We start from the raw sequence: 17939 nt of genomic DNA on the forward strand, positions 1-17939 counted from the left end.
GCTGTGTCCCCCGCATCTATTCTCAGGCGCTGACCAAGCTCACCCCGCAGGTTCCATCTGAAAGGGCGCAGGAGGGTTAGGGGAGTACCTTCGCAGCTCATTCATGACCTTGAAGGCCTTCCCCATGTGTGCGGGGTTGACCGTTACTGTCCTCTGGTTCTTCTCATCCTCCTCGGCCTGCACCGTGGGCTGAGGGCCCGGCTTGATGCTGTGAACGGAAAGAGGGAGGCGGGGAGATCACACATTAGTAAGCCCAGTTGTACATCTTCCACGAGCCACCCACAAGTTCATCTGTGTCAGCCTGCTCACTTCACCCGAGACACAGCAGTAAAGGGAACACTACAGCATTTCTGCAGGACCTTCCAGTGTGCAGTGCATTCCCGAGGAGGAAGGACGGCGCGCCAGCTCAGGGTCTTCCACCAAGCACTATGGCTTTGTGAGAGGTCTTTGCTCTCGGCCCATTCTTCTCTCCCTCCCCCAAAAAGAAGTGGTTGAGGCACTCTAACACTCACTATGAAGGGATGTTGGTTTGCTTAGCACTTAATGGGGACTAATACGTGACAGGTATCGTATGCCAGTTAATGGGAAACATGACGGTAAACAAAGGCAAGTCCCCGGTCCCTCCTTCGCAAAATTCAGAGTTCACTGAAGGAGAGAACCAAGTAATACTCAGACACCTTATGTTAAGTATTATGATTCTACAGGGTCTACTGAAATGCAAGGGGTTGAGAAGAGGCCTGGCAGAAGGGTCTAAGTAACCAGACCAAAAATAATAAAAAATAAAAGCAGTGTCCCAGGTAACAGGAGCAGCAGGCACAATAAAGTAAAGGGGGAAAGTACCAAGTGCAACCAAAGGAACCTAGAAGAAGACCAGAGAAGAAAATGTTACCTAGGAGACTTGTCCTCCTAGACCGCTGAAATAACAGGAACACGCTTCTAACAGAAAGCAAATGAACGCTTCTAGAAAAACCACAGTGGCTGGAGTTTGGTGAAGAGGCACCCACATGTGAAAGCTTTCAGGAAACCCTAACTCCACTAAAGGCTGGGAGGTGGGGCTGGAGAGATGGCTGAGCAGAGATGAGAACTGGCTGCTCTTGCTCAACTCCTGGCACTCGTATGGTGGCTCACAACTATCTGTAACTACAGTTCTGGAGGATCCAAGCCCTTTCCTGGGCTCCACGGGCGCCACACACATGCACGGTACACAGACATGCGTGCGGGCTAAACACTCCCCTACATAAAATAAAAGTTAGAATTTTAAAAGGAAAACCAGGAGTCTGCAATTGTCGTAGACTGTGCGGCCTATGTAAACAGATGGACCCTACCACCCACTGCCTCACCACTTGTTCGTGCTGAAATCGAGCTATAAAACTTTTAAACATGTGGTCATGCCGTGGGAGCAGGAAGGAGGAACCAAAAGTGAACAAGGACAAGAAGTTCTGCCCAGACAGCTGCCCTCCAAGGTCAGATCCAGAGCTGTTTAGGTCAGACTCCACTCTGTGAGCTGAAAATGGAAATGCCCCGTCTGTGCACAGCTGAGAACCTACAGTCTATCCCAGCTCTCGGCCCTTGAAGGTGGTCTCCTTGACTTCCCCAGTCAAGCGTCCTCCATCTGTCGCCACCTCACCTTACAAACTGCTGGCGACAAAGATGTTTTATGAAGATGTTCCAAAGGCCTAGGAGTCCTTAGAGATGTCACAGTGGGATTCATCACTATTTGAAATGCCAGGCCCAGTTTTTCTGACCATAACGCACTCCTCCTCTGGCCCCCTTCCCTACTTTCACTTCAGCACGCCAATGAGCTCCGGGGCTGTTTGGAGTCTTTGCACAAGGAAATCAACTAAAGAGAGGAAGACAAGTATCGAGATGCACAAAGATAATTCGAATTATGTATCCAAGGGGGCTGGAGAGACGGCTCAGTGGTTAAGAGCACTGTCTCCTCTTACAGAGGACCTGAGTTCAATTCCCAGCAACTACATGGCAGCTTACAACTGTCTGTAGCTCCAAGAGATGACAACCTCACACAGACACACATACAGGCTAAACATCAATGTACATAAAATAAATAAGGAAAAAAAAGAATTATGTATTCAAAGCTGCTCTTTCAGAGAACCTGGGTTTGGTTTCCTGCACCCATATGGCAGGCATCTGTAACTCAAACCCAGGAAATCTGACACCCAGATGCATGCAAGTATGCAAAACACTCATATTAACAACAACAACAATAAATCTATATAATCTCTATAGTGAGAATTTTGGATTCTTTAAAAACACAGAAATGTTATGTATATATGTTTCATTTTAATCCCAGGTGTGAGATATGGGGCTGCTTCAGACTGTCCACAGCACCTAACTATGATATTTGTCTTATGCTCTGGCAGGGGCATGGTTTTACCAGCAGAGGATAGTTTACACTCGGAAGTCTGGGGACTCTTCAAAGGGCATGAATGCCAGAGCCCCAAGAGAGACAGTGGCAGCTGCTGCCCCTGCTGCTGGTTGCACCTACTGCTGGTTGCTGGTTGCTGGATTTCTAGGTGGTGGTTGGAGACATCATAAGATTAAACTGGACACAAAGAATTCAACATCTCTAAACAGCAGGAAGTCGTCTAGTGATTTCAGTGCAGCCTTTCCCCTCTAGCTTTCTTTCTCTCCTACTTAGTGTTAGGGAATTGGAAGGGATAGGGGTTGTGTAGGGAGGTAGGAAAAAGAACCCAATAAAGTAGCCAGAAAATGAGGTCAGAGAGAGGAAGCACCCAGTAAAAAGGAGAACTTTCCATTCCGATGCCAGAGGGCATTTCCTCCTTCCTAGTAAAGATTCGGTCTTTTACTTTTGATATGCAAGACCTTCACTTATTAGATACTGAATTTTGTCACACAGCATCAAACAGAAATCCAAAAGTTCCCATGGGTTCTAGTTATTGATTCTTTTTCTGCCCATTCCCTGCCATGCCACCTACTTTGCAAAGCTTCAAATACATTGTGATCTATTTTTGTATTCTCTAGCCAATTGCATAGGTCAGTTCATACAAATACCACATTATTTCTGTAGCTTCATAATGTCTAAGTTCTGGCAGGTTAAGTCCTCAATTGGGTTTTTCTTGAGAATTCCTTGTGTTTTCTATCTAATCCCTTTATTCTCTCTACGAATTTTAGTATCAGCTTGTCACGTCCCATGAAAACCCTGATAGGCCTTTAATAAAAACTGCATTGAATTTATAGATCAGCTTATATTGAATCAGTATTGTTTAATTATTTCTTTTTATCCATAACATGGGTTATCCTCTATTTACTAAGGCCCTTTAAAATGTTTAGTGAGAGAGAGAGAGAGAGAGAGAGAGAGAGAGAGAGAGAGAGAGAGAGAGCGCCTGAGCGTACATATGCACAGCACATGCATGCAGGAGCCCTCAGGAGCCAGAAAAGGATTTCAGATCCCCAAAACTAGAGTTCCAGGTGGTTATGAGCAGCTGTGTGAGTGCTGGACCTGAGCTCCAGGCCTCCACAAGAGTAGTTTAGCTACTGAGCTGTCTCTCCAGTTCCATAGGTCCTTCTTAATGTCTCGTGCTTCTCTAGGCTTCTGTAGATTTATCCCACGATCTTAGGCAGATTTGTTACATTTTGTCCTAAGTATATTACAGCTTTTCTTGTTATTTTATAATGCAAATTATCCTTTTAAAGGTATACGTCATAATTGTTGAAATTTATGCAATGCAATTACATTTACAATTGATATTCAGGCCAACCTCCATACTAAATGATCTTACTGTGTCAAAGTATTTGACCATTGATTCAATTAAATGTTTTTTGTAGATAAATTTTATATTATCCATGTATAATGCTAGAGATGATATTCTTTCTCTCTCTCTCTCTCTCTCTCTCAGTCTCTCTCTCTTTCTCTTTCTGTGTGTGTGTGTGTGTGTGTCTGTCTGTCTGTCTGTCTGTCTCAGGTGGCCTTCATATATATGATCCTTTTGCCTAATTCCCTGAAGAGATGGGATGATAGACCTGTGTCACCAAACCTAGCTTCTATTTTTCTTTTTTATAATTTTATGCTTATGGGCATTCTGCCTGCATGTACATCTGTGTGCCACAGGTGTGTAGCTGGAAGCAAGAAGAGGGCATCTCATCCCCCAGAACTGAAGTTACAGATGGTTGTGAACTGTCACTCAGATGCTGGGAATCAAAACCCAGGTCAGAAGTGCAGCCAGTACTTTTAATTGCTGAGCCATCCCTCCAGCTCCTTGAGTTGCCTTTTAGACAGTTCGAATACATAATTTTAGTCATCTTTGTGTATGTCTTTACTGGAAAAAAAATTGCACTGACTAAGAAGACAAAATAATGCCAAGGAGAAAGAGCAATCATAAGCCTTCCTGTCATAGTCTTGATTTCAAAGATATTATAATGTTTCTTTTTTTTTTTTTTTTTTTTTTTGGTTTTTGATAGTTTTTTTCAAGAGAGAGTTTCTCTGTGTAGCCATGGCTGTCCTGTCCTGAACTTACTTTGTAGACCCAGGCTGGCCTTGAACTCATAGCAATCCATCTGCCTCTGCACCACCATGCCTGGCTAATGTTTCACACTGCATATGCTTATTACAGGATCTTGTTACATGCATTTTATAGAGTTAAGAAAACACCCAAGTTGGCTATAGTGGCACCTGTCCATAATCTCATACTATCCCCCAAGCAAGAGGATTGTGAGTTCAAGGTCAGCCTGGGCTGCAGAGTGAGTTCCAAGCCAGCCTGAACTAAATAGAGACACCCTGGCTCAAAACTGGAAAGAAAGAGGATAGTGGTATAGTGGGAAAAAGAGTGGACAGGGAAGGAGAGGAGAGAAGAGAGAAGGATTCTTTTCTATTTCTATTTAGTTTTTTAAACCATACTGCACCTTACCAAATAATCCTACACACATAATAAAATATGTAGCTTTTTCTTTAGTATTTCAATGTGGATAATATATATTAATATAGAACCCTATTTGTATTTCTGGAGTAAATATCAAAACTATAAAATAATGTACAAATATTCATTTTAAATATTGTTTTCACACTCTGGAGATACTTAAAAGCCAGGATAAGAAGAGCTAATATGGGGTTGGAGAGATGGCTCAGGGGTTAGGAGCACTGGCTGCTCTTCCAGAGGACCTGGGTTCAATTCCCAGCACCCACATGACAGCTCACAGCCATAACTCCAGTTCCAGGGGATCCAACACTCTCATATAGACATGCACATATACCAATGTACATGAAATAAAAATAAGTTTTAAAAAGAAGAGCTAATATAAGCTAGACGGTGGTGACGCATGTCTTTAATCCGAGCACTTGGGAGGCAGAGGCAGGAGAATCTCTGAGTTCAAGGCCAGGCTGGTCTACAGAGAAAGTTCCAGGACAGCTAGAAACCCTGTCTCAGAAATTAAAAAATAAAGAAGAAGGAGGAGGAGGAAGAGGAGGAGGAGGAGGAAGAAGAAAAAGAAGAAGAGGAGGAGGAGGAAGAAGAAGAAGGAGGAGGAGAAGAAGAAGAAGATGAAGAAGAAGAAGAAGAAGAAGAAGAAGAAGAAGAAGAAGAAGAAGAAGAAGAAGAAGAAGAAGAAGGAGAAGGAGAACTAATATAGAAATAGCCAAAGAACTACTGAAGGTTCTAGACAGCAAACTCACAAATTAGTATTAAGGACAGCTGTAGTGCCACATCACAATTATGCAAAAGGTAAAGCCCAAATGGAAGTGTCTTGGAGGCACTGACACTCTCTGCAGTGACTCTCCCATGCTCCTCTTTCACTTTCCAGCCTTCCAAACTGGTCCAATAATAATATATGCGCCTGTTCATGCGACGCTGTTTACAAAGAGGTCTCAAATGTGGCCTGCCTGTAAAGCACAGCCAAATATGACTCACACTGGGACCTCCTTGAGGAACAGTGACTTGCTGATGTCCCCAGAGCTGCACCCAAGCCCTTTCCTCCCTGATGCAGAGGTCAGTCTTGACTCAGCAGGGACTCTGAGCACTCCTCCCCTTGCCCACATAACTCTATGAAGACACAGCCAACTGAAGTGGCTCTAACCTTCGGTTTCTCAAAGATGTAAGCTCCTCAGTGACTTCCCTGTCCTTCAGGGAATAGGACATTAAAGAAAGGGTACCCAGGACTCGGGGATGAGTCAAAAGAATCTCTTGTATACTGTATGGAAGCATCACCTGTCAATAAAGAGCTGATGGCCTGCTAGCTGAGGCGGGAAATAGGAGGTGGGAGTTCTGGCAAAGAGAGATGGACTCTGGGATAGAGTCAGAGACAAGCGATTTGCCCCAGACTCTGAGGAAAATGGACATATGAAGCTGAGGAGAGGGAACCAGCCATATAGCACACATAGAAGAGGATAAATGGGGGCTGGAGAGATGACTCAGAAGTTAAGAGCACTGGCTGTCCTTCCAAAGGTCCTAAGTTCAATTTCTAGCAACCACATGGTGGGTCACAACCATCTATAATAAGATCTTCTGGCATGCAGGTGTATATACAGGCAAAACACTGTATACATAGTAAATCTTTTTTTTTTTTTTTTAAAAGAAGAGGATAAACGGGTAAATAAGTTATGAGCTAGCTGGGAATGAGCCAAAGCTTATGGCCTAGGCATTTATTCATGAATAATAAAGTCTCAGAGTCATCATTTCAGGAACTGGCGTGGGGGGTAGGAAGCACACAGTTACAGAGATGTTTAGAATCTGATTGAGATTCCTGGGTAAAGAACAAAGTGGGACCCCAATATCCTCAAACCTCTGCAAAGCATCTTATACTCTCAGCAACACTGTGCACTCATGCACGTAAGCGCACAAACACATGTGTACATAATTACACACATGCATGTGTACATAAGTGCACAAATACGTATGTACAATATTGCCCACATATGTGTGTACATAACTGTATACATATGTGTGTTCATAAGTGCACACATACATGTACACACACAAGTACCTCAGCCTTGGATTCTTGCCCAGGGACAGAGTTACTAGACTTTGTCATCTCTCCACCTAGATCTTTCTCCCCACATATAGTTCACCACCCCAAAACACTGCAGCATTCTGCAGCCTTATTTGACCCCAAATAAGGCTGGTGGACCCTCTCTTCTCACCTATGAAACATGGGCCACACTGAGTCAGGCTGCCATTCTTTCATCCAAGTCCAGGGTCTATAGCCATACTTTCCAGCCCACTCATACCCAACCGAAAGAGACTCAGCCTTCCAGGTTTCAGGAATTGGCAAGGGTGCACAGCCAATCAAGTTCACGCTAGAATCAGTTTACCTGCGCCCTTCCCAGCAGACCTGAAGGTCTGGCTGGTGGTTAAAGGAACCTTCATGTGTGGCCCAGCATCCAGGGTTTCGTGGCACTGAAACAGACCATGCTTAAGAGTAAACTAGGTATCCAGTCATGCGTGTACTCAGGAGAAATACTTATCTAAGCCAGTTTCTGCATAAGCGCCAACAGACTCAGAACACGTCAAGATAATCCACTTGATCAAAATGACTGAGGTCCTGACTCAACAGCTAATTTCACACACTGTCCTGTTACTAGTCAACTTACTTGTGTGAGCCAACATTGATGCAGTGAACGATCCCTTTAGTTCAAGTGGTAAAAAGGCCAAGAACTAGGGCTAGAGAGGTGGCATCACGGCAAGAGTGCTTGCTGCATTGGCGGAGGCCTACACCTCTGTTCCCAGCACCCACACCAGGCAGCTTACAACCTCCCGAACCTCCAGCTCCAGGGATGGTGATGCCCTCTTTTGGTCTCCATATCAGCAGAATGCATGTGCACATACACACATGTACAGACACATATAGACACATAAACAAATAAAGATAAAAATAAATCTTTAAAAAATGGCTAAGAACCTATCAGCAGCTCACAGAAGTATTACAAGTTGGCTCACTGAATGCACTTCTTCCAGGTGTCCTCTGACGCCATTCAAAAAATCAGAATAAAACCGGATGTGGTGGTGCCTGCCTTTGATCCTAGCACTTGGGAGGCAGAGGAAGGCGGATTGCTGTGAGTTCAAGGCCAGCCTGGTCTACAAAGTGAGTCTAGAACAGCCAAGGCTATATAGAGAAACCCTGTCTCAAAAAAAAAAAAAGTCAGAATAAGACAGTCGAACCTCAGGAAGAGACAAATATGGCTGCCCCTCTCTTCTTGAGTTTTCTGTCTTCTCCCATGTTTTGCACCAGTGAACCATCCTTCCACCTGGCAGCCCTACTGACTTTGTATACCTCTGCCAACCTGCTCTTAAGAAAAGAATGGGGCCATGCTATTCATATCCTCACCACCCATAGGAATGGTTACTCTGCATTTGCTATGTGTATAAGCCGTGTAAGATTGTCTTTTAAAGCCGGGCGGTGGTGGCGCACGCCTTCAATCCCAGCACTCAGGAGGCAGAGGCAGGCAGATCACTGTGAGTTTGAGGCCAGTCTGGTCTACAAAGTGAGTCCAGGACAGCCAAGGATACACAGAGAGACCTTGTCTCAGAAAACCAAAAAAAAAAAAAAAAAAAAAAAAAATCTTTTAAGAACCGGGTGTGGTCAGCAAACCAAATAACCCAATTGAGAAATGGGGATTGGAACTAAACAGAATTCTCAACAGAGGAATAGCAAATGGCTGAGAAACACTTAAAGAAATGCTCAACCTCCTTAGTCATCAGGGAAATGCAAATCAAAACAACTCTGAGATTCCATCTTACACTCATAAGAATGGCTAAGATCAAAAATTCAAGTGACGCCACATGCTGGCGAGGATGTGGAGAGAGAGGAACACTCCTTCATTGCTGGTGGGAATGCAAACTAGTACAGCCACTTTGGAAATCTATCTGGTGCTATCTCAGAAAACTGGGACTAGGGCTTCCTCAAGACCCAGCTATTCCACTCCTTGGAATATACCCAGAAGATGCTCCAGCACACAACAAGAAACTTTGCTCAACCATGTTCATAGCAGCCTTAGTCATAATAGCCAGAACATGGAAACAGCCTAAGTGTCCCTGAGTAGAAGAATGGATAAAGAAACTGTGGTACATATACACTATGGAATACTACTCAGCTATTAAAAACAAGGAATTCCCAAAATTTGTGGACAAATGGATTGAGCTAGAAATGATCATAATGAGTGAGTTAACCCAGAAGCAGAAAGACTCAAATGGTATATACTCACTTATATCTGCATACTAGCCCAAGGGGCATGTCCCACGAAAGCCTTCACTTACCAGGAAACTGGGACAGAGGGGAAGGCATCCTATTGGAACTCTAGATGAGAGAAGCATGGGAGAATAGCAAAGTAGAAGGATCCAGAGGGTCCTAGAACCCTACAAGAACAACATTATGATAGGCAGATTTGGGCCCAGGGGTCCCGCTCAAACTATGGCACCAGCCAAGGATAATACAGGCCATAAACTTCAAGCCCCTACCCAGATCTAGCCAATGGACAGGACATTCTCCACAGTTGAGTGGAGAGTGGGGTATGACTTTCACACGTACTCTGGTGCCTCATATTTGACCATGTCCCCTGGAGGGGGAGACCTGATGGCACTCAGAGGAAGGATAGCAGGCTACCGAGACTTGATACCCTATGAGCATATACAGGGGGAGGAAGTCCCCCTCAGGCACAGTCATAGGGGAGGGAAATAGGGGAAAAATGGGAGGGAGGGAAGAATGGGAGGACACAAGGGATGGGATAACCATTGAGATGTAACAAGAATAAATTAATTAAAAATGTAAACAAAAAAAAAGAGAAAAGGAAAAAAATAATAAATCTGTTTTCCACTTAGAAAAAAAAAACAAAAAGAACCAGGTATGGTGGCACACGCCTTTAGTCCTAGCACTCAGGGAGGCAGAGGCAGGTGGATCTCTTTGAATTAATTTAAGGCTAGCCTGGTCTACAAAAGAGCCAGACAGCCAGGATAGTTACACAGAGAAACCTTGTCTCAAAAAGGTAGTCTGTAAAATAATCTCAAAAATCCTCAGGCTAAGACCAAGATTCTTGTCTGGTGTTCAGGCAACACACACACACACACACACACACACACACACACACACACACACACCAACCTGAACTGAACCTAAGCCACCAGTCTGACCTCACTCGCTCACACACTTAACTTGAGAACCACTGTGTGTGGAGGAGGAGCTGCCGGCTGTGAACGGCCCCTCCCTTTCCAGTATCACAACCTGCATGCCTGTTCTGTGAGGACCAACTCGGCTTTTCCTCCTCCAGGAAGCCCTTGTGGCACTTCGGCTCCAATTGCTCTCTTCCTAAATTTCCTAAATTTCTATCAGATTTCTAACATGGCTGTGCTTATCTAACCATCCTCCCCTCACACCAGATTCAACATACTGGCAGGTAAGGACCATGTGTCCATGGACAGTCTGTTGTAACAGGGCCCAGACCTTAGCACAACCGACTTCACGACAGAAGTACCACTCTGGCTGTAAAACTTAGCAAGAAACAGAACTGCCTGTCAAAACTAAAACACGGACCTAATCCATCGTAGTCCGTAGTCCTGGGAAAGTCTCTAAATGGGCTGACCTTGCTTTTCACCTTCTGTAGTTCTGCTCATGGCTAGCTGTTCTTGTTAACTGAAGTATGTCAAGCCAGGACATAGTTTTCATGCTTAAAGCTCATCATCCTGAGAAAGGCTAAGGGCTACACTGGGATTCCCAGCACCCAGTGTAGTCGTCACCTGCCTGGTAAAGACTTTCCATGGCCTTAAACCCATGTCTGAGCGCTCTTGTCTGGTGTGAACCCCACAACATGTCTGACTCACAACCCAACCCATGGCACAGGACCATGATACAGCGGGCACCATTGCCTGTCATGGATCGGTTCACTTGCCCTGACAAGTGTTAGACAGTAAAGCAGAATGGGCTATGCAGTCTGACTCAACCACCGCCAACAACCACAGGAACTGAAAGTAGAATAGGCCTTGAGGCTGAACTACATATATACAATGCTCTGCTTGCATATTTGCCTGCAGGCCAGAAGAGGGCACCAGATCTCATTATAGATGGTTGTGAGCCACCATGTGGTTGCTGGGAACTGAACTCAGAACCTTTGGAAGAGCAGTCAGTGCTCTCAACCTCTGAACCATCTCTCCAGCCCAAGGCTGGAGAATACACAGAAACTGTTATAAAAGTATACATAAAAGACATATTCTCTAGCTGGCTGGTAGTGGCACATGCCTTTAATCATAGCACTTGGGAGGCACAGGCAAGTAGATCTCTGAGTTGAAAGCCAGCCGAGTCTATATCCTGAGCAAGTTCCAGAACAGACAGGGATATACAGAAAAACCCTGTCTCAAAAAAAAACAAAAACAAAAACAAAAACAAAAACAAAACAGCAAAACGTGTGTGTATGTGTGTGTATGCGCTATAAGCTACCAGCTCCCCTGCCCTCTAAATCCCAAATTTGATAGCCACTGTCTTACCTTCTGCCCTACTGTTACAAAAGTGAAACCATACATAACCCAAATTGCCCTAAATCTGGGATATCAAGCTGGATTTTCTTCCTGTATTCTCTACCTCACAAGACAGGAGCCAACAGGAACACCCCTGTCCAAGCCAGAAACTGGGTCTTTGTCCTTGCCAGCTTGTTTTACACACAACCTGTCACATACGTCCACAGTTCTAATCCCATGTCCTCTATTGTCTCTGCTATGGATGTCCTCCTGGCCTGACTTCCACAACCTCCCTTCCATCTCATCTATTGCCTGGGTTGTCACCAATACCTCCTCCACGATGTCAGCATGGTGGGGGCATTTTGTCATGAGGCCTCCTTCTCTTCCCTCACGGGCTTCAGAATGAATCTCGGAGAAACCATCGTGGTCTTTCATAACCCCATCCTTGCCCTGGAGATTTTTAGGTGCCACGCATCTGACACACTTGCAACAGCCTAAATACCTGATGCTCTTTGGCTTGGTAAACTGTTTCTGCCTAAGGCCACATGCTGTCACCACCTTATCTCTGCTAAGTCTAGCTCAGTCTCAGATCCTGACGTGGCTAGCTAGAGCCCTTCCCTACCAGGAGGCTTGACCAGTTGTCTCTGTGTTTCTTCTAGAAAGTTCTTCCCTGTCTGTCTTCCCCACACAGTGTGTGCTAGTTAACAGTTACAGCTGGACGAGGGAAAGGCATTCTGATTTATCACAGTTATTTATTATTTCCCATAGTATAAATCGTCCCTCTATGAGATTTCAAACTGCCAACTTGTCTTTTGGGACAGATATATGCTCTTTTGTACAGGTGTACAGTTGTTTCCTGTGAAATACAACAGACATAAATTCAAAGGCTTACACAAGAGGGAAATGTGGGAGTTGTGAGCCCTGAACACTCTAATATAACTTATTTATGTTATTTAATTGTCATAATAGCCGAATTGAATAACTAAGTCGCAAAATTCCTGAGTGAGCATCTCTGTTGTGTGTGACTCCCTGAGAACCAAGACAGCACCTTAGCACCATTTTCTTAGAGCCAAGCACATGACAGGCACTCACAGCTAGCCTCGAGCAAATGAAGGCACATGGGGTGAAACTGCGGACAGCTGTGTGCTTCCTCACCGCCCCGCTCTAAAACATGGCTTTCTCTCCTTCCGTTTCCTCCTTCCCTCTCACTGTAGGGAAGAAGGCGCAGCCCAGACACCTGCGAAGGTGATGAAAAATGAGGAGGGAGAAAGGAAAGAAAAGCAGGTGCATCCCCGCTCACCTCGTGCGTCCTCGGGTTCCCTCCCATGTGGAAAACATCCAGACAATGAGTTAAAAGGAAAGGCAGTAGGCCTATGAGAGGAGGGCCTCCAAGCAGGGGTTTGGGGCCTCCAGAAGACAGAAAGACAGTGTGAAGGAGCCCACAGGAGGTAAGGAGCCAGAGCAAGGCAGCCAGAGCTCATGGATCAGTGACTCTCCTCCACAAGTCCTCACACAACAGAGCTCAGAAGCAATCGCTTCATGCCAGGCCTCATACGTGGGGCCAAAAAAAAAAAAAAAAAAAAAAAAAAAATTATAGTCAAGCTACAGATGAGACAATAAAGGCAGACAAAGTCACCTAAGGAAGGCCACACTGAATCCATTAAATCCTCTCAGCAAAGTAAACGTCCTTTTGGAAGAAAAAACTTAAAACTAGAATTTAGGTGTAGGTCCCTCTCAACTTGCATCATACAGAAAAGAAGGTGATTTAACTGTTAGATTTCATCCTTTGGTGATTCCTCACCAGAGCCTGAAACCCGCAAAGCCCTACACCACCTTTGGACCAAGCTGGCCTCCCATGCCTCCTTCACAGATCCCCTCAGAGAGAATAAACACAGTGGCCACTCTCTGTGACACAGTTTCACTACCGATCAGTGGTGCACATGCTGCCCATCGTACACTGGGTCCTCATAAGGTCATCAGCAAGATTCTGCTTCTCCAACTCTGGGACACTAACAAGATCAAAATGTTCAGGCCAGAGAGCTGGTTTAGCACTTAAGAGCACTGGCAGCTCTCCCAGAGGACCCAGGTTCAATTCCCAAGTCCACATGGCAGCCCACAACCAGGAGACCTAACACCCTCTTCTGGTCTTCAAGGTCACATTGTGTGTAGACATGCATGCAGGCAAAAACACCCACAGATAATGTACCATAACATAATAAAATAAAACAAGAAGACAAGCATTCTGAACCCATGAGACATTGGACAAACTACAGATCTAGGAAGTTCCCCAGTGGTAAGGTTCCAGACAAAGATCACCAAGTTTAGCTGTCAACCTCTTGACTGATGAAGAACTTGGCACTTGAATATGTCTAGTCATCAGAATCCAGGCTTTCATAAACTATGCCATCAAGCAACACCATTTACACATGAGCTGCACATTCGTCCGGCAGGGTCACCTGAGTGCCAGCATCAGGGCCACCTGAGTGCCAGCATCAGGGTGATGCTGTGGAACAGGCTGCACACACTAGATAAACATCAGAAAGCTGATTCCCCGGGGGGGGGGGGGAGGGGGGAGGAAGGGGGGGCGCAGTCAGTAACGGTCAGTGTTTACTGGAAGGTGACTATGCTAAAGCATCTTACATCCGTTATCTTAGTTCCATCTTCAGAACAATAGTATGAAGCAGGAACTGCTATCTCCTGATGCTGAGATAACACTTTACTAATTTTTCTGAACTTGGCAGCCCTTCACAGGAGCGAGCCGTGATTCATGAAAGCTGTTGGTAGTTGCCACCACGCCCACTACATCCTCCTCCATGACCAACTTCAAGAACTGGTGTTACTAATCACATTCCTGAAGGCCTACTTCATGACTTTACTTAAAATCAGGATTAAAAAAAAAAACAGTTACATAAAGATATAAAACACTTGCGCTCATATGGACAGAATCAGACAGGAAGAGACAAGCACTCCAGTGAACTCCCTGCGTGTGCCACACTGTGTCAGAGGCCATGGTGTGCAATCACAAGCAAATAGGAAAGTAGGGGGTTGGAGAGATGGCTCAATGGTTAAAAGCACTGGTTGCTTTTACAGAGGACCCAGGTTTGGTTCCCAGTGTCTGCATGGTAGCTCCCCAACCTCTGTAATGCCAGTTCTTGGGAATGTGGTGCCCTCTTCTGATCTCCAAGGGCAACAGAGACACACTTAGGACACAGGTATACATGCGAGCAAATATTCATGCACACACAATAAAATTATATCTTTTTTTTTTTTTCTCAAAAGGGAAAACCAGCCTAAGATCTTCACAAATCATAGAAAGTCACATGTTCTATCCCAAGAGGCACTGAACTTGCATAACGCCCCCCCCAAAAAAATCTTAGAACAAAGCATGCTCGAACTATTTTTTACATGGCTTCTCGCTGGTCTGTCCAATTCAACCTACTTTTAGGGTTCATCTAGAAACTTAAAAAAAAAAATAGGTCATTTCCATAGTGGGGATGTCATCAAAGCACACAGTTTGGGACACAGACAAAAATGTCCTTGCCCGGACTGGCCTTAACAATCTAAAACTTAGCAAAGAAACCCTAAAAAGCCAAATCTGAGTGTAGGGTGAAAAGGCTCCTTTTACTGATCTTATTCCCTTCACAAATGAGAGAAAGAAAGAAAGAAGGAAAATGTAAGACCTTATTTATTTATTTAGTTTTAATCCAAAATGGAAACTTTGATTTCCGTTGTTACCACTGTACTGATGTACTTCTGCCCCAGGGCATGCTAGAGCCCAAAACTTTCCACACGTGAATCTACTCATGACTTTTAGGGTCCGGGACAGGACAAAGTGACTGGCCAGCAGGCATCAGAATAGAAAGCAATGTTATACAGCTGGACATGTGCCCTGTGCTGGTCTCGCCAGCATTTTACCTGTTGATACAAAGTTCAGCATTTAGGGAAGAAAGTTTCCCAGGTGCCTCCTCAGCGTTTACCTATCAGCTGTTCTTGGATCAAATACACAACCAGTATCTTCACCTCAGAAGCTCCCTGGGGTGCAGGATCAGGCTCCTGGAAATGAGAATACCCATCCTTTGAGGACACATCTTAGGTGACCCCAACAGAGTTGTACCTGGAAGCCCTCTCATGCAGGAGTGCTCCTGTCCCTGCCCTGATGAAAGCCACACAATTCTAAGGAAAATGAGCAGCCAGCTTTTCCACTTGGTGACATCTCTTCTAAAAGATGCTTTTCTCTGCAACCACTGCAGATCTGCCAGACTGGACCTAAAAGTGTGTCTGTGTGTGTGTCTGTGTATTTGTGTAGCCTGTGTATGTGTGTGTGTGTGTGGTGTGCTGTGTCTGTATTTGTGTAACCTGTGTGTGTGTGAGATGTGCTGTGTCTATATTTGGGTAGCCTGTGCCTGTGTGTGTGTGTGTGTGCTGTGTCTGTGTCTGTATTTGTGTAGTCTGTGTCTGTGTGTGTGTGTGTGTGTGCGCGCTGTGTCTGTGTCTGTATTTGTATAACCTATGTGTGTGCTGTGTCTGTCTGTATTTGTGTAGCCTGTGTCTGTGTGTGTGTGTGTGTGTGTGTGGTGTGTCTGTATTTGGGTAGCCTGTGCCTGTGTGTGTGTGTGTGCTGTGTCTGTGTCTGTATTTGTGTAGTCTGTGTCTGTGTGTGTGTGTGTGCGCTGTGTCTGTGTCTGTATTTGTATAACCTATGTGTGTGCTGTGTCTGTCTGTATTTGTGTAGCCTGTGTCTGTGTGTGTGTGTGTGTGTGTGTGTGTGTCTGTATGTGTCTGTGTCTAAATGTTGTATGTCTATGCATATCTATGCATGTACTTGTGTGTGTTTATGCTGTCTGTGTCTATGTCTGTGTATAACTGTATCTGTGCGTTTATCTGTGTCCTCTGTGTATCTGTGTTGTCTGTGTATCTGCATGTCTCTGGGTCTGTGTGTGTCAGTGTCTGTGTCTTATATGTCTGTGTTTGTATGTGTGTGTCATGTGTCTGTGTGTGTCTGAGTATCTGTGTATCTATGTATGTGTCTGTGTGTGCCTATGTGTGTGTGTAGCATACACAGCAAACGTTAGAATGCTATTATCATGAACTGCTGTCTAACCATCACCATCACCCATCACTGCAACTCCCCTTCCCAATTTGAAACCCCACACCCGTGAGGCCGTCCCTGCCCCTCTGTCTCTGGATTCTGGCAACCATTTCATTTTCTGTTGCTAGGAATTTAATTTATCTTGCAAGTGGGAATTTTATTTTGATCCATCCACAAGGTTGATTTTCAAATCTGAAATAAAGTCCCAACAGCAAGGGCAGCTGCCATTTCCAGTGTCTGAGGAGGGGAAGGGGGTGAGAGAGAGGCGAGGAGAGATGGATGAGTAAAAGCAGAAGGCCCTTTGTCGATCAGAACCCAGAATCACTTTTCTGCTCTTGTGAAGCCTTGGTGACTCCCCCATGGAGGAAGCTTTAGCAGGGAGCTAGAGAAAGTGGGAGACAGACGCAGAGGAGGTACAGCTCCAAAGCTCTTTCTGAGGCCTTAGCCTGAGAGGGAGCACCCAGCTCATGCCCACTGGACATCTAAAAGGAAGGTAAAATTAGATCTTGGTGAAACCTTAAACAATATAGTAAGAGCCAAACATGATGACGTACACCTTTAATCCCAGCATTTGGGAGGCAGAAGCAGATGGATCTCTGTGAGTTCGAGGCCAGCCTGGTCTACAAAGTGAGTTCAGGACAGCCAGGGCTTCATAGAGAAACCTTGTCTCAAAAACAAAATTAATAATAATAATAATAATAATAATAATAATAACAACAACAACAATACAAGAGATGTGAAGCCCTATGAGGCACCTTACTGTGCACAGAATTTAGGTAAGCTTTCCCTATATTTTTTCCATTCAAATAGTCCCACATAATCTGCTTTGGATAATTGATATAGGAAAATCCTAAAGCCTTTGTCAGCCCCTCGGGGCCAGCACAGCAAGAGAGGGACCAGCGATAACAGCAGCTGCCATCCACGCCAAAATAAGAAATCCTAAGTACTTTGTTCACACCACCTCATTTAATCTTCACAGCACCCTTATGAACATAATGCTACTGCTCCCTTTACATTAAAAAAAATAGTTCAGTAAAAAATATGATACACACAAGGTCATGTGGCTTGTAGAGCACTTCCCTGTGTTATTCCAGAGCCCACACTTTCAATTAATATTTCAAGGTAAAAATATTTTCATAGCCTCATAGCAAAGAAAGGAAATAATTCGTAGAAATCTCTTGGCTGAAATGTCTTAATGCTTAAAAATAGCCCCAATTACGTTTCAGCGGGTTAAATGTGGAACAAGCAGAAGATGCAGACCGCCTTAGTCCCTGAGGGTCAGACTCGTGACCTGGGCCAATCAGTCGCCTTTCACCCTCGGTTTCCAGGAAACTTGGAAGTGAAAGCTGCTTCCATCTCCTCTTTCATCTCAAGCATTTCAAGTGGAGCTGAGATAAGCAGCCCCATAGCCAAGATGCTCAAAGGTTTCCATCTTTTCT

General features: G+C 44.8%; 1 protein-coding gene across 1 annotated transcript in view; it reads right to left on the bottom strand.

The window, feature by feature from the left end:
- The window catches only part of Klhl3 (kelch like family member 3), a 117938-nt gene that overhangs the window by 95997 nt on the left and 4002 nt on the right, over positions 1-17939 (bottom strand). Inside the window, exon 2 of the mRNA XM_051172522.1 lies at positions 89-208. Coding sequence (XP_051028479.1) covers positions 89-208 — 120 coding nt within the window. The remainder of the gene's footprint in view (positions 1-88; positions 209-17939) is intronic.

Source organism: Acomys russatus, chromosome 3 (genome assembly GCF_903995435.1).
Source record: "Acomys russatus chromosome 3, mAcoRus1.1, whole genome shotgun sequence".
NCBI lineage: Eukaryota > Metazoa > Chordata > Mammalia > Rodentia > Muridae > Acomys > Acomys russatus.